This window comes from Leptidea sinapis, chromosome 43 (assembly GCF_905404315.1).
Source record: "Leptidea sinapis chromosome 43, ilLepSina1.1, whole genome shotgun sequence".
Taxonomy (NCBI): Eukaryota; Metazoa; Arthropoda; class Insecta; order Lepidoptera; family Pieridae; genus Leptidea; species Leptidea sinapis.
Genome location: NC_066307.1, coordinates 802,656 through 827,721, shown reverse-complemented (window position 1 = coordinate 827,721; position 25,066 = coordinate 802,656). Strand labels below are relative to the sequence as shown.

General features: G+C 35.7%; 3 protein-coding genes across 7 annotated transcripts in view; 2 read left to right on the top strand and 1 right to left on the bottom strand.

The window, feature by feature from the left end:
- LOC126977130 (ATP-binding cassette sub-family G member 5) overlaps nucleotides 1-14,388 on the top strand; it is a 34,621-nt gene extending 20,233 nt beyond the window's left edge. The window contains exons 4-14 of the mRNA XM_050825834.1: nucleotides 924-1,108; nucleotides 2,663-2,725; nucleotides 4,183-4,264; nucleotides 5,044-5,175; nucleotides 5,568-5,708; nucleotides 6,366-6,573; nucleotides 8,664-8,781; nucleotides 9,011-9,104; nucleotides 9,948-10,086; nucleotides 10,427-10,612; nucleotides 11,482-14,388. Of these exons, the coding sequence (XP_050681791.1) occupies nucleotides 924-1,108; nucleotides 2,663-2,725; nucleotides 4,183-4,264; nucleotides 5,044-5,175; nucleotides 5,568-5,708; nucleotides 6,366-6,573; nucleotides 8,664-8,781; nucleotides 9,011-9,104; nucleotides 9,948-10,086; nucleotides 10,427-10,612; nucleotides 11,482-11,884 (1,751 nt within the window). The 3' untranslated portion in view covers nucleotides 11,885-14,388. The remainder of the gene's footprint in view (nucleotides 1-923; nucleotides 1,109-2,662; nucleotides 2,726-4,182; nucleotides 4,265-5,043; nucleotides 5,176-5,567; nucleotides 5,709-6,365; nucleotides 6,574-8,663; nucleotides 8,782-9,010; nucleotides 9,105-9,947; nucleotides 10,087-10,426; nucleotides 10,613-11,481) is intronic.
- On the bottom strand, nucleotides 13,480-17,151 carry LOC126977074 (uncharacterized). Its single transcript, XM_050825769.1, has 5 exons — nucleotides 16,942-17,151; nucleotides 16,299-16,429; nucleotides 15,579-15,791; nucleotides 14,379-14,421; nucleotides 13,480-14,299 (listed from the first exon to the last, which is right to left on the bottom strand). The coding sequence occupies exons 1-5, from the start codon at nucleotides 17,039-17,041 to the stop codon at nucleotides 14,232-14,234; spliced, it is 555 nt and encodes a 184-aa protein (XP_050681726.1). The 5' UTR covers nucleotides 17,042-17,151; the 3' UTR covers nucleotides 13,480-14,231.
- Nucleotides 17,152-18,618: 1,467 nt separating this feature from the next.
- The window catches only part of LOC126977050 (5'-3' exoribonuclease 1-like), a 50,452-nt gene continuing 44,004 nt past the window's right edge, over nucleotides 18,619-25,066 (top strand). For 3 of the 5 annotated variants that reach the window (XM_050825710.1, XM_050825709.1, XM_050825708.1), the window contains exons 1-7: nucleotides 18,630-18,842; nucleotides 19,013-19,239; nucleotides 19,885-19,937; nucleotides 20,108-20,268; nucleotides 20,848-21,012; nucleotides 21,693-21,975; nucleotides 23,517-23,677. In XM_050825710.1, coding sequence (XP_050681667.1) covers nucleotides 18,768-18,842; nucleotides 19,013-19,239; nucleotides 19,885-19,937; nucleotides 20,108-20,268; nucleotides 20,848-21,012; nucleotides 21,693-21,975; nucleotides 23,517-23,677 — 1,125 coding nt within the window. In that variant the 5' untranslated portion in view covers nucleotides 18,630-18,767. Of the gene's footprint in view, nucleotides 18,843-19,012; nucleotides 19,240-19,884; nucleotides 19,938-20,107; nucleotides 20,269-20,847; nucleotides 21,013-21,311; nucleotides 21,406-21,692; nucleotides 21,976-23,516; nucleotides 23,678-25,066 lie in introns of those variants that run through there. The other 2 variants (XM_050825712.1, XM_050825713.1) reach the window with 2 other exon arrangements.

The following is a 25,066-nucleotide window of genomic DNA, read 5'->3' as shown; positions in this document are numbered from 1 at the left end:
ATCCCCATAATTGGGATGTGAATTTCTTTTGACAACCCTGTCAATCATCGTTTTGAATTGTTTTAGGGGTGTCACAAGTAACCCTGTTTAATAAGACTCTGTTCTTAGTTCTGTGTCTCATCAAATAACGGTTCTAAAGGTGGGTATTAAGAATAGCTGCCATTTACTGCATAACTTGTACACTGATACGTGATCATAAGTTACCAGTCCGACTCTTACTCAACTGCTTTATAATTAATAGCAACACCTACAGCAAAATTTTGAGTTTTTTTTTATATTAAATTAGCCCTACCATTGTCGCAAATCGAAACTAAGTCACGACAGACGACGAGTCACAATTGTATTGTACTATGATACTTATAGGACATACCAAACCAACAATATATAACCAGTTTACCACTGGGAGGCTCTTTTGCACAGGATGCCGGCTAGATTATGGGTACCACAACGGCGCCTATTTCTGCCGTGAAGCAGTAACGTGTAAACATTTCTGTATTTCGGTCTGAAAGGCGCCGTTGCTAGTGAAATTACTGGGCAAATTAGACTTGACCTCTTATGTCTCAAGGTGACGAGCGCAGTTGTAGTGCTCAGAATTTTTGGGTTTTTCAATAATTTTGAGTGGTACTGCATTGTAATGGGCAGTGCGTATCAATTACCATCAGCTAAACGTCCTGCTCGTCTCGTCCCTTATTTACATAAAAAAAACAGTAGGTAAGAGTCAAATTCGTATATTTACACATGAGTCCTATATTAACACTTCTGTATTTCAAAATACACAATTGACTCCCACTTCATAAAAGTTGAGTTCCTGCGACATTCACTCCCAGACAAGAGTAGTATTGGCCATTTTTTATATATTTGGATAAGCTGATACACCAGCGGAGTATCAGCTTATCCAAATATATACAATATTTATATTTAAGGAAGTGGAAAACGTGCTCTTCTTGACGTGATCAGCTGCCGCGTGCCATCAAAAGGCCACATTCTCCTCGAGGGTGTTCCACTGGAAGAAGATCAGTTCAGGAACTCTTGTGCCCTCGTCCGACACTCCACGAAGCTGCTTCCAGGGCTGAGCGTGCAGCAGACACTGTCGCTGTCACTTACTAAAGTATGTCCTTAATATTTATGGTAAAAAATCGTTTAATTCAAAAGTAACACATACCATTTAGTGGCTGAGTATTCCAGTAAGTTATTACAATGATTATTAGAGTATTTGTCTGGCTGTGCGTTTGTTCCCGTTAATTTCAGAAACGGCTTAGACGATTTGGATGTATTTTAGTGAGCTTATTTAAATCAGATCAGGTAATGGAAACTTCAAAAAATTTTAAAGGGTAAGTATAGGAGACATATTTACCCTGCTATAAAAGTGAACTAAAATAGGATTTTATAACCTTGGGCCCAAGTTTGAACAGACGGACAGACTTAAAGTCAAGGACATAAACTCGTACGTAAAACTTAATACACAACAACACTACATACAACGAAACTCTTTTGAAATGAAAACTTTTCTAGGCGCACTGAGCAATTTCTTCGCCTCTACACGAGGCATCCTCAGGACACGCGACGTCTCGTGCCAGATTTTGGCGACACACGTGTCGAATTGTTTAAAAACAAATATTGGCGGAATTAACACTAAAGAAAACTTAAATCATTTGTATCAGTATACATAACCAAGGAAACTGATCCACAATCTGCAACTACACCAATCAAAATAATACATACAAATATAAGGCGTTCCGTTACTATCAATTTGCACACCATGACTGCACAAGTTCCTCAATAACATCAGCGTTTGTAAGCGTACGTAGCAATGTAATGAATGTTATATCAAGTGACATACATCCTATAGAGAAGTAATTGAATGATTAGCAATTATAACATTAGGTGAGCCACAAAAACAGCATTTAAATTTGGACAGTATGAAAGGGAGATGTGACTGTCCAGTCCATAATTTATAAAAATTGGTTAGGTTAGGTTATGTTAGAACAATTAAAACAAAGCACGCGCCGAGCGTAGCGGGCCGGCGAATTCTAGTCGTTAAAATGAACTTTTCTACTTACTCTCTGAGGGCTTACCAAATTTTTATTAAACAGGAGCAGCTCATTGCAACTAATATAATTAATATGCTGTACAAATATAATAACCGCCATCCAGAATGACATAAATGGCTGATTGATTTCGAAATGTTTGCTGGCCATGAGTTGCTGATCAATTAGCTATTTCTGCTTACAAAAATACCAATACTATGCTTTCCATTTAAATAACACCCCTTCCGTTATACCATTTCTATTGATTAAATATCAATTAATTACAGATTAATTAAATTATTAAGAACTGCTAATTAATTAATTAAACTGTAACTCATAGGGCTATATTTCACCGGGACGCCACGGTAGCTCAACCAGTCGCGCCACCGTCCATAAGCTACCGAACAATACATGATACAGTCGCGCCACCAAATTGGTTGCGCAACCAAAGAAACACCAGGTGAGTAACTCCTTATAGAGCTGTGTATATTTTATTGGTAGCGGCGACTGGTTGCGCCACCGTGGTGGTGAAGAATAGGCCTAAGACAAAATAACACAGAAAAAATGTATTGCTGATTATTCGCATTACTGGAACTAAATAAAAAAAAGGTTTTAATGCCATAATATTTTGACAGGTATCCGGATATTTAAAGTCGTCGAAAGTAAAACAAGTGATGGCAGATCTAGCATTATCACAGGTAAGTAAGAACTATTTTTACTAAGAATACCATAGAGACGTTAATATTAATAAAATCCGTTCACAATTTATTTTCAATTAAATGTTACGAGACGAGCATCACGTGATGGTTATTGGTACCAAATGTCCTCTAAACCATAACATAAAGAGTACTTGCACACTTATAATACAGAAAAAGGCGACGATGTAGTACCCATCTGCATCGTGCCGGTTGGCAACCAGTGCAAACAACATCCCCACTCAACGAATGACGTTAAAGAAAACAGAATTACAATGATTTTCTTGTACAAAATGGGTATGGAGTCGTCAATAAGTTTCAGTCGTATGTTTTGTGACATACTATCTATCGAAGACCATAAAAACCACCACACGCTGTTGCGTTTAAAATGAATGTAAATGCTATTAAAGCCAGAATTTGCGGAAATGCTACATGGAAAAAAAAAAATCTTTTTCAGCAAGACCAAGCAACAAGCTAAAAACTACGCAAGCTTGGCTGAGGACTGGCCCACTGCAAGCCTCAAACATAAATTATGATCAGTTTTAGAAAACACGGCCTGCGATAAACGAAACTCTGACATTGAGTTGCTTAAGAAATTTCTAGAAAAAGCAGTGACCGAGTTTCCCATGAAAATAAGTAAATCCATAGATTAGTGGCGAAACATGTCTGAGGATTAGATTATTTATACGTCTAGATAGACTATGACAGCTGTGAAAATGTCGATAAAAATTGTATTTACGACTAACCTCTATTTTGAGCAATTCACGCATACTAACACAAGGTTTTATACAAATCGCGAGTGTAAGACGTGTCACGCACACTAAACTAATATTCCTGGTCTCTTTTTTATCGGTTATCTAACAGCAAGAGACTATCTAGACGTATAAATTATCTAAGGTCTGAGGCATACTTTCTCGAATTCGCGGTAGTTTTGACGTTCAGTGATTTTAAATCCTATTTTGAATAAGAATATTTGAATTCGATTCGAGATCCAAAGTTGGCTCAGTTGGTAAGAGCGCTCGTACGTAAGAGATGTCGCAGCTTCGATTCCCGCATCGTGCATAACTTTTGTTATTTGTTAACGTTACAAATTTAATTTATGTAAGCAGATATCATGTTACTGATTAAGAAGCAAAAGGCCTCTGGACTCTGGGAACCATTTGTCTCGCCGCCAAACAGCACAAAGATGTGAGAAGCCTCATCATCAGCCGGAAGACGTCCACTGCTGTACAAATGATTCCCCCAAAGATTTCCACGCCAATATGTCCTGCGCTGCCTTCATCCAACGTACTCCGGCGATCTTGACCAGATCGTCGGTCCGTCTTGTGGGGGGCCTACCAACACTGCGTCTTCTTCATCATCTGAGAAGACTCACTCGGATATTGCTGCGCGGATTGCTGTCTTCGTCAAATATAAAGTTGTATTTATAATTGCCCTAATATAATTTATTTATGAAACAGGTCGCACACAAATGCGTCACAAGTTTAACGAAAAGTGAATATAGAAGATTGGTGATTGGAGTTCAACTGATACGAGATCCAAGTAAGAGTTTAATTATATGTTTTGATGACACAACTTTCCTGAGGATCATTTTTTTGTTGATTACTCAGGGTGTCGTACCAAAAAACCTAAGCGAAAAGTATTAGGTAATTTATTTACCCATACATACTCAATAATATATTTTCTTAAACTAATAATTTATCAAAAACTCTTTAAAACTAACTACCGACTAATATCAATATAACTGAAAACAAAAATAATTTAGGATGAATAAAGTTATTTTTTGTATATATCTAAGAATTTTTCATGCGTTGAGTGAACACATTTTCTCAACCAAACTTTGTTCGAGATGTGATGGATGGTTGGTTATGGTAGCCTTACCATTTTATCTGATGTTAAGTGATCACCACCGCCCACATTCTCTTGCAACACCTGAGGAATCACAGGTGCGTTGGCGGCCTTTAAGGAAGATGTACGCGCTTTTATAGAAGTTACCCACGTGGTCCCGGAAACACCGCACAAGGAAGCTTATTCCACAGCTTTGTGGTATTTGGAAGAAACTTCCTTGAAAACCGCACTGTGGAGGACCGCCACACATCCAGACGGTGGGGATGATATCCTAATTTGTGGCGTGTCGTGCGAAGGTGGAATTCGGCGGCAGAAAATTATATGTGAATTACTTATCATGGAGTTTTTCAGAAATTCATAAAAACACATGCGTTAACTTCAAACGACACCAACCGGCTCAATGATATTATTTTCTTTACTAGAAAATTAAGCTTTTTCCCATCGTGGTTTGACTGTTTTTTTTTTAATTTCAGTAATATTGCTGTTGGATGAACCCACATGGGATCTGGACCCTCTCAACACTTACCTGGTTATATCAATCCTTTCAAATGTTGCCAAAAAGTACGGCACAGCCATTATTCTAACCATGGAGAAGCCAAGATCAGGTGAGTCACTGCTATATCCATATCCAAGCATATAGATATACTTAAAATGTACTTTTATAATTATACACAGCCGAACAATATGTTGAAAAACTTTGATGGGAGATGCCAGCTAGATGAATACCACAACAGCTTTTTCTTCTACCGCTAAGTATGAGTTTGCAAGCACCGTGCTTAAATTTTCGTTTTGAAGGGCGCTAGTGAAATGATCGGGTTAGAGAAAGGTACTTCAACACTCCCCAGTCGAGAAAGCGACACCACACTATGCAATATCAATGAAGGTACTTACTGGTTCCGGGAATTATTAATTAAACAGTTTATTGTTGATGAAACTAATCTATGTCAACAACTGTACAGTACTAAGTCCTAATTTTCTAATCAATTGTAAATTACAGATGTGTTCCCGTTTCTGGACCGCGTGGTATACCTGTGCCTCGGAGACGTGGTGTACGCGGGACCGACGAGGAATCTTCTCGATTACTTCGGCAGTATAGGGTTCCCGTGCCCTCAGCTTGAGAATCCGCTGATGTATTACCGTGAGTTAAACGAGTGTTATCAACTCCGCTCTTATAGTCAAAACTATACATAATTCGAGAAAGGAAAAATTAATTGTTTTATTGCAATCATCAATGAAATTATATTATACAAATATACAAACCACATCGTATAAAAACAAACCCGACATATGGAACATGCCACAAACTCTCCGGTTGTTATTCTTGGTAAATAATCAGCAGTGTAAAACATTTATTCAGCTTAGATTTGATTCGGACACACGGCTATGGAGAAAAGTGTACTTCATTCAAATTCATTACCACCGCTATGTTATTTATTTCTTTAGAATAACACTAAGCAACATAAAGATTTTTATCGAAGGGGAGGACAAATGGGGAAGATACGAATGGGTCACCTGAATTAAGTGATCAACGCCGTCCATAATCCTATAACACCAGAAAAATCACAGGAGCGTTGCAGGCTTTTAAGAAGAGTTAACGTGATTTTTTAAGGCACCCATGTCGTATCGATTATAAATCGAAAATATTCTACTTTTTAGTTTGGTTTTGCTTGTTTCACTGGCTGGTAAATTATCACCGCCGCCCACATTTCTTTGTAAACCAGTGATATAATCAGTGCAGGTCTTAAAATGTATGAAAAGGTATGCATATATAAAGTAATAATATTTTTTCTCACAGTGTGTCTATCAACGGTAGACAGAAGATCACGCGAGCGATTTATCGAGTCGAACCATCAGATAGCAGCCCTGGTGGAGAAGTTTAAGTTGGAGGGGCAAAACATAATGCAGGGACACCCTAACGAGCACAGTCGCATTATTAACCCGAACAAGATGCAAATGAACTATGAGAAGCCAGGCGGTGTTAAGATCATATGGATGTTATACTTGTGAGTGTTTTACTTAATAGAAACCGGTCTTTGTTGACCGGTGAGAGGCTCCTTTGCACAGGATGCCGGCTAGATTATGGGCACCACAACGGCGCCTATTTCTGCCGTGAAGCAAATCGGCAATAACCATCAGCTCGATCCATTTGACGGCGTGCAACGCAGAGCAGCTCGAATTGTCGGGGACCCAGTGCTCTGTGAACGGCTGGATCACTTGGCGTTGCGTAGAGACGTCGCTTCATTGTGTGTCTTCTACCGCATTTATTACGGGGAGTGTTCCGAAGAGCTTAGAATTCCACCTTCGCACGACACGCCACAAGTATGTATATATAGGATATCATCCACACCATCTGGATGTGTAGCGGTCCTCCACAGTGCGGTTTTCAATTTGCTTTCCTACACGTAGGTACTACAAAGCTGTGGAATGAGCTTCCTTGTGTGGTGTTTTCGGGACGATACGACATGGGTACCTTCAAAAAAGCGCGTACGCCTTCCTTAAAGGCCGGCAACGCTCCTGTGATTCCTCTGGTGCAAGAGTATGTGGGCGGCGGTGATCACTTAGCACCAGGTCACCCGTACGCTCGTTTGTCCTCCTATTCCATAAAAAATAAGTAACGTGTAAGTATTATTGTGTTTCGGTCTGAAGGGTGCCGTTTAAATAATACTGAGCGGCACTGCATTGTAGTGGGCAGGGCGTAGGTATCAATTAACAACAAGTCGTGTCGTCCCATGTCATAAAAAAATTATGACATGTGAACGGTGCTGCACCATCATACAATATCTATACTGAGATCATTTATACGTCTATATAGACTGTGACAGTAGTAAAAAGGTCGAAAAAATATTGTATGAAAATTTTCCCCCCATTTTATTAAAACTCTTCGATAAAAAATGTGAGCCGTCACGGGACGCCTGGCAGATGTGAAACATCGACATTATTTTGGAAAAGTAATATGCAGAAAAGAACATATTGTGATAGGAACTAAATATGTCATAATGATAAAATAAAATATTACGATTTTTTTCCAGATAACGATGACTATTTATTGAATAAACATTTATTTTCATTAAATACAAAAATTTACGAATTTATTTCAAATCGTGACTACTTAATTCGTTTAATCAGTGACTTCGGTAATAGTTATATTCGATGTTACCTCTGAGGACGGTTAATACCGTACTGTGACAAGGCGACGCGTCGCCACCGCATGCGTCGTCACGCCAGAAATCGGTTTTACGTGCCGCTATAGATGTTTCACATCAAAAATTTTTGGTTGACAGTTAACCTCTGTTTTGTGCAATAAGCGCACACTAACACAAAGTGATATACAAATCGCGAGTGGAAGACGTAGTCTATCTCTCACACAAACACTCTATAGTGACTACCAGTAGATACAGGACACTATGATAATAGTAAGTGTTTTGAAGAATGCGATATTATTTTGTAAACATAACGTTTCTAACATTTCTCGTGCTACATTTCAAAAAGTGGTGACCGCAAAAAGCAGGCCAGATACCAAATCCCCCCAAACGCGTTTCGCAATTCGCGTATATTCCAAAATGTGACCAGTGTTTGCCGGTCGACATATAAAATCCATAGGTCACCGAAAATGTAATAGTGAGAGAGCCAAAAATCATCAGGCAGCTATTAATTCTTCATTTATTTATAGGTATAGGTACATACAGTCCGCTATAACTACAAATACTTTAAAAAATGATAATTGCGTGTCTACTAACAAATAATCCGACATGCTTGAAAAATAATTATGTGACGTTGTTTGTCGGCTGTATAGAAATAATGAATTATAATCTAAAATTTAACTACTACTACTACAACTAATTCATAATTCAAATCATTGTATAGTTGACTTTATGTCCATGATATCTTTATGTTTTTAATATGCCATATTATATATATATCTTAAATAACTTAAACTTAACAAATAATAATAATAATCTTCCATCTTCACAATAAAACTGATAACGAGGACTTCATAAAGTCTGCTGTTATTGTTAAAATTAAACGAATCACACACGTTTCACTAATCACTCTTGCTTTATAAAATGGATACAATAATAAAATAATGTTTTAGGAGAATCCTGGCATCAATATTTAATGCAAAAAAGAATGGAATCAAGCAGATGTCAATGAGGCTGTTATCACTTCCCATTTACTTTGCGATCCTGTGGATCTTCTACAATGATGCGAAGGTAAATAAAAGTTATACAACATCTATCTTATTAATAAACGCAATGTAAAGTTACTCCAAGTTTAATGTTACATCTCCCTGTCATGTAATTCTGTAGTGACAAAGGTAAGATAAAGGCAAAAAGATTTAAATTTGGAGTAAATTTACTTCGCGTTTATTAATTACATTGCTATAGTAGTTATGCTTATATAAATATTAACACAGTATATACAATAATATACTGCTTACAGGACTTCCAAAGAGCGTTTATAACGAAGAGTGGTCTCATTTTCAACGCTATGGTGGGGACCTATTTCATAAGTATTATGAACACAATTTGTTTATGTAAGTACCCTCTCTTAATATTGGTCACTTCAAGCTCAGCGAACGGTGTCATCGTTTGCAAGAAACAATATCTACTTACCTACTTTAAATACTTCTACAGTAGCCCGAAACGATGCGATTAGGCTGAGATCTATAGAATAGAACGTACTGAGACTTTTCTCAGAATTTACTTACATTAAACTTTGCTAAGTGTTAGCATTAGATCTTTAATTTCGTTTTAAAAGTCATTTGACAGCTGAAATTATGCAGAGCTTAAGCTAATAGCCCAAACTTACCTTGCTAAGTAACAGTGTTAGAGGCCTTAGTTTGTAATCATCATATCAGCCCGAAGACGTCCACTGCTGGGCAAAGGCATCCTGTCCAGATCATCGTTCCATCTTGTGGGGGGCCTACCAACACTACGTCTTCTGGTATGTGGTCGCCATTCGAGGACTTTACAGCCCCAGCGGCGATCTGTCCGTCTAAGTATGTGCCTTGCCCATTGTCACTTCGCGTTAGTTTCGCATTCCCTCTCCATGTCGTCCATGAGCTTCTTCATCCGGCTTATAGTCAGCGACCACGTGTGCGTACCGTAAGTTATCAATAGCAACATACACTGGTTGAATACCTTCGTCTTCTGTGACACTGTGCTATTTACTTTGTAATATTCCTAGCAAACGTATTCAATTGTGTTTTGTTCACACAGGCACAGTGCAAAACACACTGGATCACCTATAATGTAACACCATGTAATATTACAGAGATTAACGTTCCGTTAATAACTGAGGTAGAAAAAACGTAGTATAATTTTAATAGTTTCCTACACTTGAACGTGCATATTAATCCAATAAATTCTATTTGTAGATGGCCCATACAGAACCCGATACTACCAGGAGTCTCAGGAAGGACTGTACAGCGGAGCTAGCCTCCTGCTCGCGTGGAACTTGGTGTCTCTGCCGTTCTCCTTCATCACCACATTCGCTTCAGCTGCTATTATTTACCCGTAAGTACTTATCTTACTAGTTTAACCCCTATTTTGAGCGATGGACGTACACAAACACAATGCGACATACAAATCGTGATTGTAAGACGTAGTCTCTCACGCAAACTAAATAATAAAGCTGGCCTGTTTTCATTTGTTGTCTAGTAGCAAGAGGCTCTATCTAGATATATAAATTGAATTAATATTTTTAAAGGATAAACAGCCATAGAACAGAATTTGCTCCAAAAACCCCAATTTAATTAGTGCCTTTTTGTCTTAGAGGCGGTAAACATGCAAATGGATCACCTGATAGACAGCAGCAGGAACAGAATATGCCTATAATAACATGCTTTTATTTCAGGATACTGGGTGACATCACGGAGAGTCTAGACTACATATACTTCGCTCTGGTGCTCTGGTCTTGCTACATCTACGCGGAGCAACAGGCGCTGGCCATCATGATGGTGGTTAAGAACGGCCTTATCGCATCCGTCATCAATATTTACATCACTTGTATCTATGTTATGCTGGCCAGCGGCGTTTTAAGGTAGGTACCAACCCTATATGACAGTAAGTAATTAAACAAATTAAATTTGTAACCAAAATTTTTGTACGACGGGACTAGATCCCCCGCCTCTCAGGTTGTGGCTCCATCTGCAGGATCTACTTTACAGTTGATAACCTGCTCAACCCAAATAATTGCATATTAGGAAATTGACTTGAGTTGTCGCACTTTCAAATCTTAACAAGTGCGGGATATCACTATAAAATAACAAATTGTTTGCGAAAGCTGGGACCCCCTACGCATATCGCCTTTTTTATGTTAAGCGCCGTTTCGGAAGTAAATTGTGCTTGAGAGAAATAAAAATCTTCCAGAACCTTTATTATTAAATCTGTGCATCAATATCTCCGCTCAAGATCCTTGGCGAGACCACTACCTATATGACACCAGCGGCCCGCTGCATATTGGCCTAGGTTTGTTCTCTCACTTCCCCATTAAAAACTTTACCTCTATACAATATAATATTATAGTACCTACTTATTACCTAAATATGTAATTAAACTTTCAAACCTTTATTCAGATAAGTATTAAAATTAAGCGCCACATGATCCGGGATTATACGACATGGCTACCTTAAAAAAAGCGCGTACACCTTCCTTAAAGCCGGCAACGCTCCTGTGATTCCTCTGGTGTTGCAAGATAATTTGGGCGCCGGTGATCACTTAACACCAGGTGACCCATAGGCTCGTTTGTCCTCCTTTTCCATAAAAAAAAACGCCGTCTAGAGCCATTTAAGTTTCCTTATACTTAGCATAAGTGACATTAGTTATCTGTTTTTTCTTCTTATACGTGTGTTTCTTTGTTGTACAGCACTGTATATCCCTACAATTGACTAAATAAATAATCATTCACAGATCCTACAAAGGCTACGAAGAATGGCTCTTCTATCTCACCTACATAACCCATACACGATATGCATCAATATTCCTTCACCGAAACATATTCAAGCAGCCGACGTTTAACATTCTACCGTACAGTGAAGAAGACAACTGCACCTCCATAACGAACCTCATCCAAACCACAGCAAACTTGAACACCAATTCCAACGCCAACTGCAGATACGCGAGTGGAAAAGCATTTCTGACTGAGAGATTTACCGCGAAAAACTTCGCTGGGGATATTTATTTGGCAGGAGACTTCAACCCGGATTTCAATTTAGGAGTTTCGTTTGCCTTCTCATTAGGAATCATGGTTCTTAATAAGTTTCTGTACTTATTACCATTACCTGGTTATATTGTTGATAAGTTTAGGGAATAGGAATTGGTAACTCCGTTTTTTTTTATAAAAAACGAAGAACTACCTCTAAGTTTTTAGTTCTTAACTAAAAGCGAATTAAAACGTAATAAAATATTATGATGCGTAGTCGCCAACATGGACTTGGAGTTTACCAACATAAAATAAAATATCTCAACCTACTACTGTACCTAAATATAAAAAAAAAACTAACCTATATGTCTACTATGATTCATAGACATAGTTAAAAAGATAATTTCCTCCACTTTCAGATTGTCTTCAACATTCTTATGAATAGGTTAGATAATTTATACGTCTAAATAGAGAGAGGGAGAGTTAATAAACGGCCTACTGTCATGAGTTATGACAGTAGGCCGTTTATTACCTTAGTGTCATGTCTGTGTCTGACACTAGCGGTACACCAGTCAATAAATATAATATAATGGACGTAGTTCCTGAAAAACGTTCCAAACCACAAACATCACATTTTAAGGAATTCGTGTTTAAAGTTTAATAAATATTAGTGTATTCCATACATGTGGGTTGGGCTATTAAGTCGTGATGTCATTTAAAGAGTGACAGTAGGGCTGCCATTTTTTGTCAGTCCGTTTATATGAATTACATGACCAGTTTTATGTTCTTAACTCAATTTCAACACGATTATGTTTTGGAACGGTTTTATGGAATGACCTCCTATTATAAAGTACATATACAACGGAGCATCGATCATCCGAATGTCGCTCAACCGAACAACCGCTTCTCCGAACTACTACGCTCGAACGACCCGCGCGTGCTTTTCTCAGCCGCCCCCGCAAATGCGCGCGCATTTATTTGCGTCTTGTTACGATACTCGTCACTTCCAAGTAACCGCTACTCGACAATCAAAAAGCCACATGAAAGTAAACTCTCGATTTAAAATGCCTAAACGATCGACGATGAAGATCCCGGGTACCAAATTATGCAGGATTTTAAGCCTCATGACTAATAAGGCTGACGCCACCGCGAGCACTTCATCAACTACAATTTCAGTTAATGGAGATGAAAATATAATTGTTGCTTCTGAAGCGTTTACTTATTTAGATATTGTGTTGCGTTGGTTTGAAAAAAGGTAAGTGACCTAGCCGCTAGTAAGCGGGTAGGCTTGCTTCGGCAGACGTAGATTGGAGATTTTTTTAAGCGTTAATTGTATAGGTACAATTTACTAGGGTACAAACATGTACTAGGGTACAAACATGTTTTACTACAAAATTTTTCGCACATTTCTTTGTTTAATTCGTAATTGTCATTAAAGATATGAATGTAAATATTATTATCATTCACCTGTACGCAAAATATGTATATCTGTGTCAATATACATATAGGAAGTTCGATTATCCGAAAATACCGGCTTTCCGAACACCCATGTCCCCCATTTAGATCGGATAATCGACGCTCTACTGTGCACTAAATCTACAAGTAATTTCCCCGTTCATTCACAACTAAAGGTTTTATCTCAAAATTGCCTATCAGCCATTAAGTTGGCATAGCAACATCCCATTCTGCACGAACGCACGCCAAGTAAGGGAAGATATTAAGTAGTAGGATTTATAAAATAATAATTATTTACAAAAATAAAACACTTAAATTTTTATATGTATATTTGTTACAATATTTTATAAAATAAAAATACTTAATCATCTTAATGATCACTTCATAATTTTTATAGACCAAAATCAAAATATAAGACTATTAATTTTCGTCCAAACATGGGCCATAGACATTATGTGCAAGCAGTTCAATCAAACCACTCTAATATCAACTATAGCGATTGCTTAGCGAACCAAGAAGTTTGCTTTTTTACTTCCCATGTTTAGACATGTTAAATATAAGTTGAGGTGTGGCATAAAAAAAAGATATATTATAAATGAATATTAGCTAATTGAAATGCAGTTTTCATCAAAATTCTTCATAATTATTTATCTGTAATCGTTTTTTTTATAAAATGGTATGTAAGGCTTCAGAATGTCAAAACTGCCTCCATTTATGTGCAAACTTACACTTGACATAGTATATAGTTTTCCTTAGATCATTTATACATCTAGATTTATCTATTTCTATTGTTTACGATGAAGGTGTGAAAACGTCGAAAAAATTTAGTTTAGAACTAACCTCTATTTTGAGCAATGCACACACACACAAAGTGTCATACAAATCGCAAGTGTAAGATGTAGCTTGTCACACACACTAAACTAATATTCCTGGCCTGTTTTTATTGGTTGTCTAACAGCGAGAGACTCTATTTAGATGTACAAATTATATAAGGGGCTTTCTTTAATAATGTATTCTCAATCATAGTGAAAGCAATAATATTTTCACACAAAATTTCAATATTTTATTGGTAAGTGAATATTCCCGATTGTGAGTCATGTTCATTGTCTGATGCTACTGCTATCTCCTCAGCTGAAACATTTAATTATAGAATTATTTATAGAAATTTATTATGACAGAATAATAATTAAATATTAATTAATATACTTACTTCCATACAATACTATTGTTTTATTCAATTTATTTATTGTTACCTGAAATATGAGAATTAATAACTTATATAATGACTAAATAAAAATAATAATAAAATAATTTAAAAATTAAAATTAAAAATAATTAAAAATCGTCTTGTTAAAAAGACAAAATTAAAAAGGGGTAAGACAAAAAAAAAAGAATATTAAGATAGCCGGAATACATTGAATGAGGGTAGCACAGTACCCATCATTGTTGAGATCCTTGGGGGAGGCCTTTGTCAAACAGTGGACATTTTCCGGCTGATATGATGATCAGGAAGACAAAAAAAAAGAAATTTAACCTGTGTCTGACAGAAAATAAACTGCCTAAGCATTTTCGTATCTCAGTGGAAAAAGGGAAGTATAAATTACAAAAATGTGGTGCAAATAGCCTTAAATAAACACATCATGGTGATTTTTAGTGACTTTTTATAATATTAGGAGCAAATAGGCAAATGGCTCAAGATTGGAAGTAAAAACAATGGACATTTGCATTGTCTATAGATAAGTTGCTGGCATTTAAAGTGGGAATGTGCTCTAAATGTGAATGTGAAGATTTAAGCTTTCTAATTATTACTGATGAAATACATCACATTTTGTCATGTCAAGTGAGGAACTTAGGTTACTGTTACTGAATTTGAGCAATTCCTCTGAATACATATTTCCTGCTGTAATATACAATGTAGAAGATGCAGAGTGACTCCATTAATATGTATATATATTTGGAGATATATACATCATATGTACAAAACATCAAAAGAATCGAGCCAATGCAAGATGACTTCTGATGCTCTTCAGTGCTTACACAAGTTCAGAGTGAACAACAGTGAGTGTCAACAATTATTTAAATGACAAAAAAAAATTAAAGTTTCAATAAATAATAGTAAAGAACAGTGATAAACAGCTATTTTTTTAAATTATTTATTGAGTAATTAATAAATTAAAACATTTTAAAAAATAAATGCATAAGGCAATAATTGTATATTATTTGCTTTGTGGTAACACTGTGGTGATCAGTAGACAGCCTAACAAGTACAAGAAAAACGAAATCTCATGGTGATTTTGATCTTGTTTTTCAATAATTAAATACAAAGCTGCCAAACTTGAAACCTGTTCTGCAACAGTCTAGATTAGAAAATGTTGACAACTAACTGTTCAGACTTAACATGAGTACTCACTGGTGACAAAACTATTTCTCTATACTTCTTAAGATATGTTCTCAGTGGCTCGACATAATTATCAAATCCAAGTGCATTCATTGCATATAACACATCCTCCCCATTTATTGTTTTCCTTTTTTCAGTCTGGCAGCGGTCACTTGCTTCACTTGTTATGAATGATATAAACTCTGATAGACATTCTTGTACACATTCTCTGGCATCTTTTGCAATCTGTTGATGAAAATGTTAAAATTGATTATTTTAAGCATAGATAGATGTAATCCATGCTCATGTGACATCTTACATGCAAAGATAAAGTAACTAATTTTGTAAAACATTTGCCATATTGGTATTTCATAAAACATGGTGTAAAAATGTCTGCTGAAAATATTTTACCCAGCATTCTTTTTATGACAACCAATGCAGTGCCGCTCAGATTCTTGGGAAAACCAAAACAAAATTAAAAATTCTGAGCAACACTACATTTGCACACATCACCTTGAGAAATAAAATGTTAAGTCTCATTTGCCCAGTAATTTCACTAGCTATAGCGCCTTTTAGACCGAAACACATAACTAGTTCATGACAGAAATAGGCACCATTGTGGTACCCATAATGGAGCCAGCAATCTGTGCCTCCTACTGGTAAAAGCATTTCCCATTCAATTTTATACCATTTATTTAAAAAATAAATAAAATTCTTTCAGTACTTTATTTTAGATAAAATTAAATCACTTACTTTGCCCTTATCAGGTATTGCTCGTTTCATAATTTTGGCAATATTTGCAATAGGCAAGAAACGGTCCTGTTCTCTGAGGGGACCTGACTTATTAAATCCACTGTTGGAATCAGAGTTATTCCCATCATGATCTAGAATAATATTTTTACAATTACAAAATTGTAAATTATAAGATATTCAATTGTACCTAATGAATTAGTTGCGCATACTGCATCTTTTAACATTTGAAAAAACAGGTACCGATGACATCCGTCAACAAAATCAAATTATGGTTGTGAAATCAATTGTGTGTGATGCATTTTCTATAAGTCTTTAAAAACTGTGAACTTATTTTGACTTACTGGGATTCACTTCTGGGATTAATTACACAAATTAAACTGAAAAATTCAAATATTTGTATTCAAAATAGGATATGACATCACTGAAAGTCAAATCACCAACAACTGATAAACAAAACTAACTGAGAGAGGTGAAAAAGACATTGTAAGACAAAGAATTATGAACGATACGTGACTCGAGCGGTTGGCTCAGTGGAATAGTGTTCGCACGGAACGTGAGAAGTCTTTCGTAACAGTAACGTAAGAAGAAGGTTCGAGTCTTGAATCGCACATAAATTTTGTTTATATATTTAATTTAAACTTACCCAAACCATCGTCACTCTTAACAACGTACGTGTCGTCATCTACAATAAATGTGTCATGAGTAAATCTTACTATATCACCACTTAAATCATCACCTTCCATTTCGTTAAATGAATAATAATAAAATTGTCTAATAGAAAAAGTAACTTGAATTTCTTATTCGCCAAAACAGAGATTTTTTACTATTTACACTGATGTCAAACCTGTGTGTCAACTGTCAAACTGATGTCTAGTACCTTAGAATATTGACACTAGTACTGATACTATCTCGAAAATACCTCGGAGCAATATCAAGCCTGAGACACAGTAGACATATGTCTACTGTGCCTGAGAAGCAACAATGAGTTGAGCTGTACAGCACTGGCTTGACTTTTCTAGTCCACTTAGTCTAGTACTTGTGAAACACAATGCACTGAAAAGTGACAGATATATCTCACCTTATTTGTCCTGAAATGCAAAACAATAGCAAAGAAGCGGGACTGCATTTTAGTTTAATTTGAAACGTGCGGTCACTTGACATAAGCTTGAAATAATTGTAGTTACAGTATCGCGATTGGCCACGAAGTACAATCCGGCTAAATATGAAAGCGAACAGTTGCTTAAAACGTAGTGGATTTCTCTCCTTTTTTTTCAAGATTAAGGTCGCCACCTGCCAATGACTAAACGTTACACACAATCGAGAGAAGTGCTTCTTTCTAAGTGAGTTTGGCTAGGCTGAACAATAGCTTGAAGCCATTTTATTTCATTTTGAGCACCACGCTGGTGATAATAATTGCGTGTGTGATTAAAGTACTATTTTAATCGATTGCCGCATGTCATCTCTTCCTATAGCACTTCTAGGTGTATTTGATGAAAGAGGTTCACTCTTTAGAAAATCTTCAATGAAATGCACACACTCCAGGCTTAATATTAATACCCCGAGACAAACAATAATATATAAAAAAAACATGTTTGCAAGTCTCACTCCGCAATTTTCATTAAAGAAGTAGGGATTTTTAGAAGTGGGAGAGTCACGCTGCCATCTTATGACGTCAGCACAATCGGGCCAGACTCGTCCGGGTTAATTACCACACTCGCACAGAATACCGGCATCAAGTAGCGGCCTAGTGCCGCTATGTTTCGCATAGGTTAGTGTCCGGAGGCCACCCCCTCTCCACCCGAATATGACAGCGGAACTGAAAGAGATTTTACCCCAACAGGGTACCGGCTCTTGTTATTTTACTTGGACTTAAATTAAATAAAACGCCCTTACATTTTAAACGTTTATTCTTCAATAGAACCAAACCAACAAGAGAGTAGCCATAGATAACCCCAAGTCAGTATAGAACCAACATAGGTAACATAAACAAATGTTTATGAAGCATTCTACATCCCCTTTCTTCAGTTTCAGTTACACACTGAGATTACAAATTAAGTTTTTCAGGCACTTTGATTGCCCTGCCACTTCTAGTAATGTAATTGTGATTATTACTTTGGTTCCTGGACATTTCAATATTACTGGAAGTGTCAGTGCTATTTGACAAGTCCTCCGATACACTATCATTATCAGATAATTGATCATTTAAATTTTCACCTTCTATTTTGAACTTTGGTACATCATTTATGAATTTTCATTTTCTACAGTATACATTTCACTGTCATTGTCACTGCCTTTTTTGATAACTTGTCACAATGACAACCGGTGGTGATATTTTCATACTTGTGGTTGTGGGCTGTGACGATAAAATATAAATACTTACGTCTCCACTCTCCAGTTGTTGTGTTTCTATTTCCAATTAACATACATTTGAATTTTTATTTTTAAAGAGTTTCTTACTATAAACTAAATATGGGTGTACCAAAGTTCTTTCGGTATACTAGTGAGAGATATCCTTGCCTAAATGAACTGGTGAAGCAGTATCAGGTATTCTTTAATATCTTTAATTAACAGCTTTCTTTTAAAAATTCATAATAAAACAAAATTCTAAGCATATAAATAAATATTCATATCAGGCAATATTAGATCTGAAGCTATTTCGCCCTAATACTCAATCAATAAAATTGTATATATAATCTACTTTGTACCCCTTTCAGATTCCTGATTTTGACAACATGTATTTAGATATGAATGGTATTATACACAACTGTTCTCATCCAGATGACTCAAATCCTCACTTTAGGATAACAGAAGAGAAGATATTCAAGGATATATTTCATTACATCAGTATTTTATTTCAAATCATTAAGCCTAAGAAATTATTCTTCATGGCTATTGATGGTGTTGCCCCTAGGGCTAAAATGAACCAACAAAGAGGAAGAAGGTAACTCTTTAGTTGTACCATATAATAAAAATGAGATCAGTTTGGCAAAGACTGGCATACTTCATTAAAATTTTTATTCATTGACTAAATTTGTCCACTTTTATAATAAATATTTAATCCCTTACTGCAGGGGTGCTCAAGCTTGAACTGCTAGCGATCTACCTCAAAATTGTTAGACTACGATCGATCGCCTCTGAGAGGCTTCAAGTATGTGTGATGAAGGATCGTTGTCTAGGTAGAGTGTCACGATGACATAGATATTAGTTTTGCGCAAAATATGCATTTTTTTAGTCATGGTAAGTGTAGGTCTGCTCTTAAATGTCAATGAAGAAACTTATAATTATTATTCAAAATTGCGAGTTTATTGGTTCTTACAAAAAAAAACACATTCTAAAGTTCTAAGCTTAACTAAATAGTGACTTTGGATGTTGAAGCGTGACACTGCATGTCCTGAGCATACTTTTCATAAGATGGTACGTAATTACCGATTTTAGTTTATTATACCGGATATTTTTCTGGAGATCAACTCAAAAAGCACTCGCATTCGACCTGTCGATTGTTTGAGCACCCCTGCCTTACTGGTATTGAATTTAATTAATACCACCAAGCATTTGACTCTTTAAAACAGATTTTGTGTCTTTACAGATTTAGATCTGCAAGGGAAGCAGAGAAATTGGAGGAGGAGGCAAAAGCAAAAGGTTTGTGCTATCATATTTTTTTTACTTATAAATACTACAATCTGTCTCATACCTTGGTATGTTACCTATGTCATATCCTCTTTAGTTTAAAAGTAAGCTTAGAAAGGCTAGAGATTAGAGAAAGCCTTTAGTTTTCTAATTCTAACTAAAAAAAAATGATTTTATTGTAGGAGAAGTACTACCTTCAGAGAAAAGATTTGACAGCAATTGTATCACACCTGGTACAGTGTTCATGGCACGTCTGCACGAGCAGTTGAAGTATTTTGTCAAAATGAAAATATCCACAGATCCGTTGTGGTCTAAGGTCAAGGTCATTTTAACTGGCCATGAGGTAAGTTAATTATTATATACCCAAATTAACTGTGGGGTTCAGCAAGTCACTCAAATATTGAAATTCTCCAGTAGTACCATAATAAAGGACTAAAGACCTTGAGCAATGTACCATGGTTCATAAGGACACGGAAATGTATGATTCGCCGGAAACCTGAACAATCAAAGAAGAAATAGAAAGGTCTTCTGCGGCCGTGTAAATAAAGACTTGAAGGACATAAAATTCATCTGGCTATAGATCCATGAATACAAAAGATTCCACATTTTGGTTTAAAAGGTTGTGACTAGCTTCAATCTAAGCACAATTCAAAGTGCCTAATAATTAAGAGTTGACACATCACTGGATGTGCACTCCCAGATCTAATTTTAATAAAAAAAAAATATGTTTAAAGTTGCTGAGGCTGATTGCAGATAAAAAAAAATAAAAAATTTCTTTACAGCAGTAAAAACATACTAAATTGTACATTATGTACAATATGTTAATAAAAATAGTTGTCAATAAATCTCCTTAAACAAAACATGATGTGTAATAAAAAGTGTTTTATATCTCTAATTATTACTCTTTATTACAATATTTTAGACGCCTGGTGAAGGGGAACATAAGATAATGGACTACATACGCTGGTCCCGCTCCCAGCCGGACTATGATCCAAATACAAGACATTGCCTGTATGGTTTGGATGCGGATCTCATCATGCTGGGAATGTGCACACATGAGCCACATTTTGCACTCTTGAGAGAAGAAGTAATTATATAATTTATTAGGCCTATAATATAATTAGACTTGTCATTTGTAATTTATGGAGTATGAAGAATTGTGTATCCATTTAGAGTCATTTATTGTTATTGAACACTTAAGGGATGTGGCTGAATAAATAATATTGAATGAAGGTTGTTGGTTGTAGACCACCAGGGAAGTATGTATGCAGGGTTATTGGTAATTGATTTATCTCTGTTAGGATGTGATATTGGTGACTGTTTGTGGTAATTTTGTCTATGTTTGCAATCCAAATTTCATGACGTTTTTTTATTTTTTTTTTTCAGGCATTTTAGTGAAGAAAATCTGAAAGAAATATTGAAATAATATCTTTTTTTGATATGAGATGGATAATTGTTGTTTTAAAATTGATAAATAGCCAATGTTTAATTGTTTTTATAAATCAGGAATCAAAATTGATTTAAATTCCTACTCTTCTTTAAATACATTTTTGAAGTTACAATTTGGCTTTTTCTTAAAAAAAAGCTAAAAGACCTGATAACTCAAATATGGTTCACTTTTGCATAATGCATATGATGGTTAATAATATCGCAAATAGTCACCCATATCACATCCTAACGGGGATAAAATAATTACCAATAACCCTGTATTTACTTTTCTTTTTATTAATGTTAATATTACTTAACTCATTTCATTTCCCATTCTAGGTAAAATTTGGTAAAAACACACAAAGAGCAACAAGCCCAGAGGAGACAAATTTTTATCTTTTACATTTGTCTCTACTCAGGCAATACCTGGAGCAAGAGTTTATATCAATAAAAGATAAGCTGCCGTTTGAATATGACTTGGAGAAAATTGTTGACGATTGGGTGTTAATGGGATTTCTAGTGGGGAATGACTTTATACCTAATCTACCCAACATGCACATTAATAATGATGCATTGCCGTTACTATACAAGACATATTTAACAGTTCTGCCAACTTTGGATGGTAAGATATAATATCTAATATCTGGACGACCGAGCCTTGCTCAGATTTTTAAGAATGTACAAAACTTGAAAAAAAAATACTATAGGACATCTGGATTCGAACCAGGGTCTTCTGCTTTCCAGATCACCCAATGAGCCAACCAATCCCATCTGAGCTATTATAGTCTTGTGTATATAATATATATATATATATACATTTTTTAATATTGAAACCTAGCTAGGTCGAATTCTCGCCCCCGAAACTACCTGTATACTAAATTTTATTAAAATCGTTGGAGCCGTTTCCGAGATTCAGAATATATATATATATACAAGAATTGCTCATTTAAAGATATTAGATATACTTATTAATCTTTCATTTCATGCATTTCTGTAAATATGCCAGTGGGAAATCCTTTGCACAAGATGCCGGCTAGTTTATGGGTACCACAACGGCCCCCATTTCTACTGTGAAGCAGTAATGTGTAAATATTTAACGTTACATCAACACAGGGACATATTGGATTTACTTTTCTTATACAAAAGTATTAACAACATTCAGCTTTAGATGCCCACGTAAACCTGTGAACTTATTTGAAAAACCTTCTCTCAGAACTATTTTGGGGATCAATTCACCTGTGTAGCGATTGTGCAAAATTATAAATGGTTAGACCCATTCAGTGATTCGTTGCCAAGGTTTCGCAAAAATAAAAAATAAAATATTGTAAATAAATAATTAATAAGTATTCTTGATTTCTTTTATACATTTATCTTTACTTGTTTGGTAGATTTTGTTAATTTCCTAATTTCATAACATCATAGAATGGTTGTTTTTATAACTTATACTTATTTTATTCAAATTCAAATATTTTTATTCAAAATAGGATGTGCCATCACTTATTGAAAGTCAAAAACTACCACCCATTCATATATTATTCACACATAATTTAGCATGTGGTATTTACCTCAAAAGGTAATGCATTTAGTAATAAGACCCTTGTAAATTAGCATAATTATTATAAAAGTAATATTGTAATTACCACTGGTGAGTCTAAATAAATAAATATGTGTTTCGGTCTGAAGGGCGCCGTAGCTAGTGAAATTACTGGGCAAATGAGATTTAACATCTTATATTTCTCAAGGTGACGAGCGCAATTATAGTGCCACTCAGAATTTTTGGGTTTTCCAAGAATCCTGATTGTAATGGACTCCTTGTACATGTGTATCAATGTCCATTAGCTAAACATACTGCTCGTCTCGTCCCTTATTTTCACAAAAAAATATAATTAAGAGAAAAAATCAGCTAGTAATATGCATTACTTATGAGTTAAGTTCTTGTATCCCGTAGCTGGGGCACAGGGCATCCACAGTACATCTCCAGTCTAGAGCTTGCCTTGGTATATTTTTGGGATCCCCCAGGAGTGTGTGGTCTTCATGACAGCGTTGCCAAAGATCATCGTTGGAAATTTTGTCGGGCCAGTTAATACCGAGGATATTTCGAAGGAAAGTAATGTGTATATAACAATAAAAATTGAGAACAATAATAATTTAATTCTTGCACAGGCTATATAAACGAAGCGGGTGACTTACACCTTGAAAGGTTTGAGACATTTATGCAGGAGTTAGCGAAAATTGACAAAGAAAAGTTTCAAGATACCTATGCCGATCTTAAATACTTTGAAGGAAAGACGGGAAGAAGACCAAATGATAGGGAAAGGAAGGAGGTAGGTATCTTGTTTAACTTACACAATCATTTATTGTTCCAAATGTGATTTATATTTTACGTGTTGGTTATTTATAAGGACAAAGGCTTACTCGATTTGTTTCTGTTTTTTTCATTATATTGACTGAAATAAATGTAATATATAAAATTCTCGTGTCGCGGTGTTTGTTACCAAACTCCTTCGAAACGGCTGAACCTATTTGTATAAAATTTTTGTGCATATTGAGTAGAACATCTATTTTTCATACCCTAATGTACCCATTCATATTTTTACCCTAATGTACCCTTTTTATAATTACCTTAATTGGCAATACAACGTTTGCTGGGTCAGCTAGTTATTTATATATTTTAAAATTTTCATATGATATTCGGACGGCTTCCTGTACAATTCCCTCGTAAGCAGATTCCTGATCTAATTCTACAGTTAAAAATGTAAATAATAAAATAAGCCTTTATTGCTGTTACTAATAATAACATTTTTTAAATATATCCTTAACTAATTGCTTACGATTTTTTAACAGCTTGTCCTTCGACATGGGCCTCCTCCAAAGACTTCCATCTTTCTCTCTCTTTCGCCATTCTTATCCATTCTGGGCCAGCCACTCTCTTAAGGTCATCCTCCCATCGTTTTATTTGTCGCCCTTTGCTTCTTTTGCATTCTCGTGGATACCACACCGTTATGATTTTTGTCCATTTTTCGCTTTTGTCACGTAGCATGGGCGGGACATATGCTAAGTGACAGTTCTACAGATACATAACTCGTAAATAGATATTTTTTGAGATTCTTCTTAATATAATATTAATTATCTTCTTTCTTTTGATATATTCCAATTTAAATACGCACGAATGGAATTTTTCCGTATGCTACCAAAGTCATTAGTTTTTAATCAAACCGTGGGGACGTGGTGATTCTAATTTCGATTCGCATGTCGCATCATCGTCAATTGCTCTATGTGACTTGTTGTAAGAGACGTTATTAATCAAATTATATCTAATCAGACAACCAGAGAACAGTACAAATTCTAGTTCTTTATAAGGTCTTATTTTATGACAACAAGGGACGAGATGAGCAGGACGTTCAGCTTGTACTTGTAGCTTGTCATTACAATGTAATGCCGCTCAGGATTCTTAAAAACCCAAAAAAAATTATCGGCTCTGCAATAATTGCGCTCGTCACATTCAAGACATAAGATGTTAAGTCTCATTAGCCCAGTAATTTCTCTAGCTACGGCGATTCACACCGAAACAAAGTAATGCTTACATATTACTGTTTCACGGCAGAAATAGGCGCCGTTATAGTAGCCATAATCTAGCCGGCATCCTGTGCAAATGTCTTTAGTATTGCTCTTATCTCTGCCGAAAAATAAATATATATAGAATATGCTCTCAT

Bases quoted from the DNA above. Each gene is read 5' to 3' on its own strand.
- LOC126977074 (XM_050825769.1), bottom strand. From the start codon at position 17,041: ATGGAAGGTGATGATTTAAGTGGTGATATAGTAAGATTTACTCATGAC. The intron at 14,422-15,578 runs GTGAGTACTCAT...CTCATATTTCAG, and splicing joins GAGAAATAGTTTTGTCACCA to GTAACAATAAATAAATTGAA. The intron at 14,300-14,378 runs GTAAGTATATTA...TAAATGTTTCAG, and splicing joins AACAATAGTATTGTATGGAA to CTGAGGAGATAGCAGTAGCA.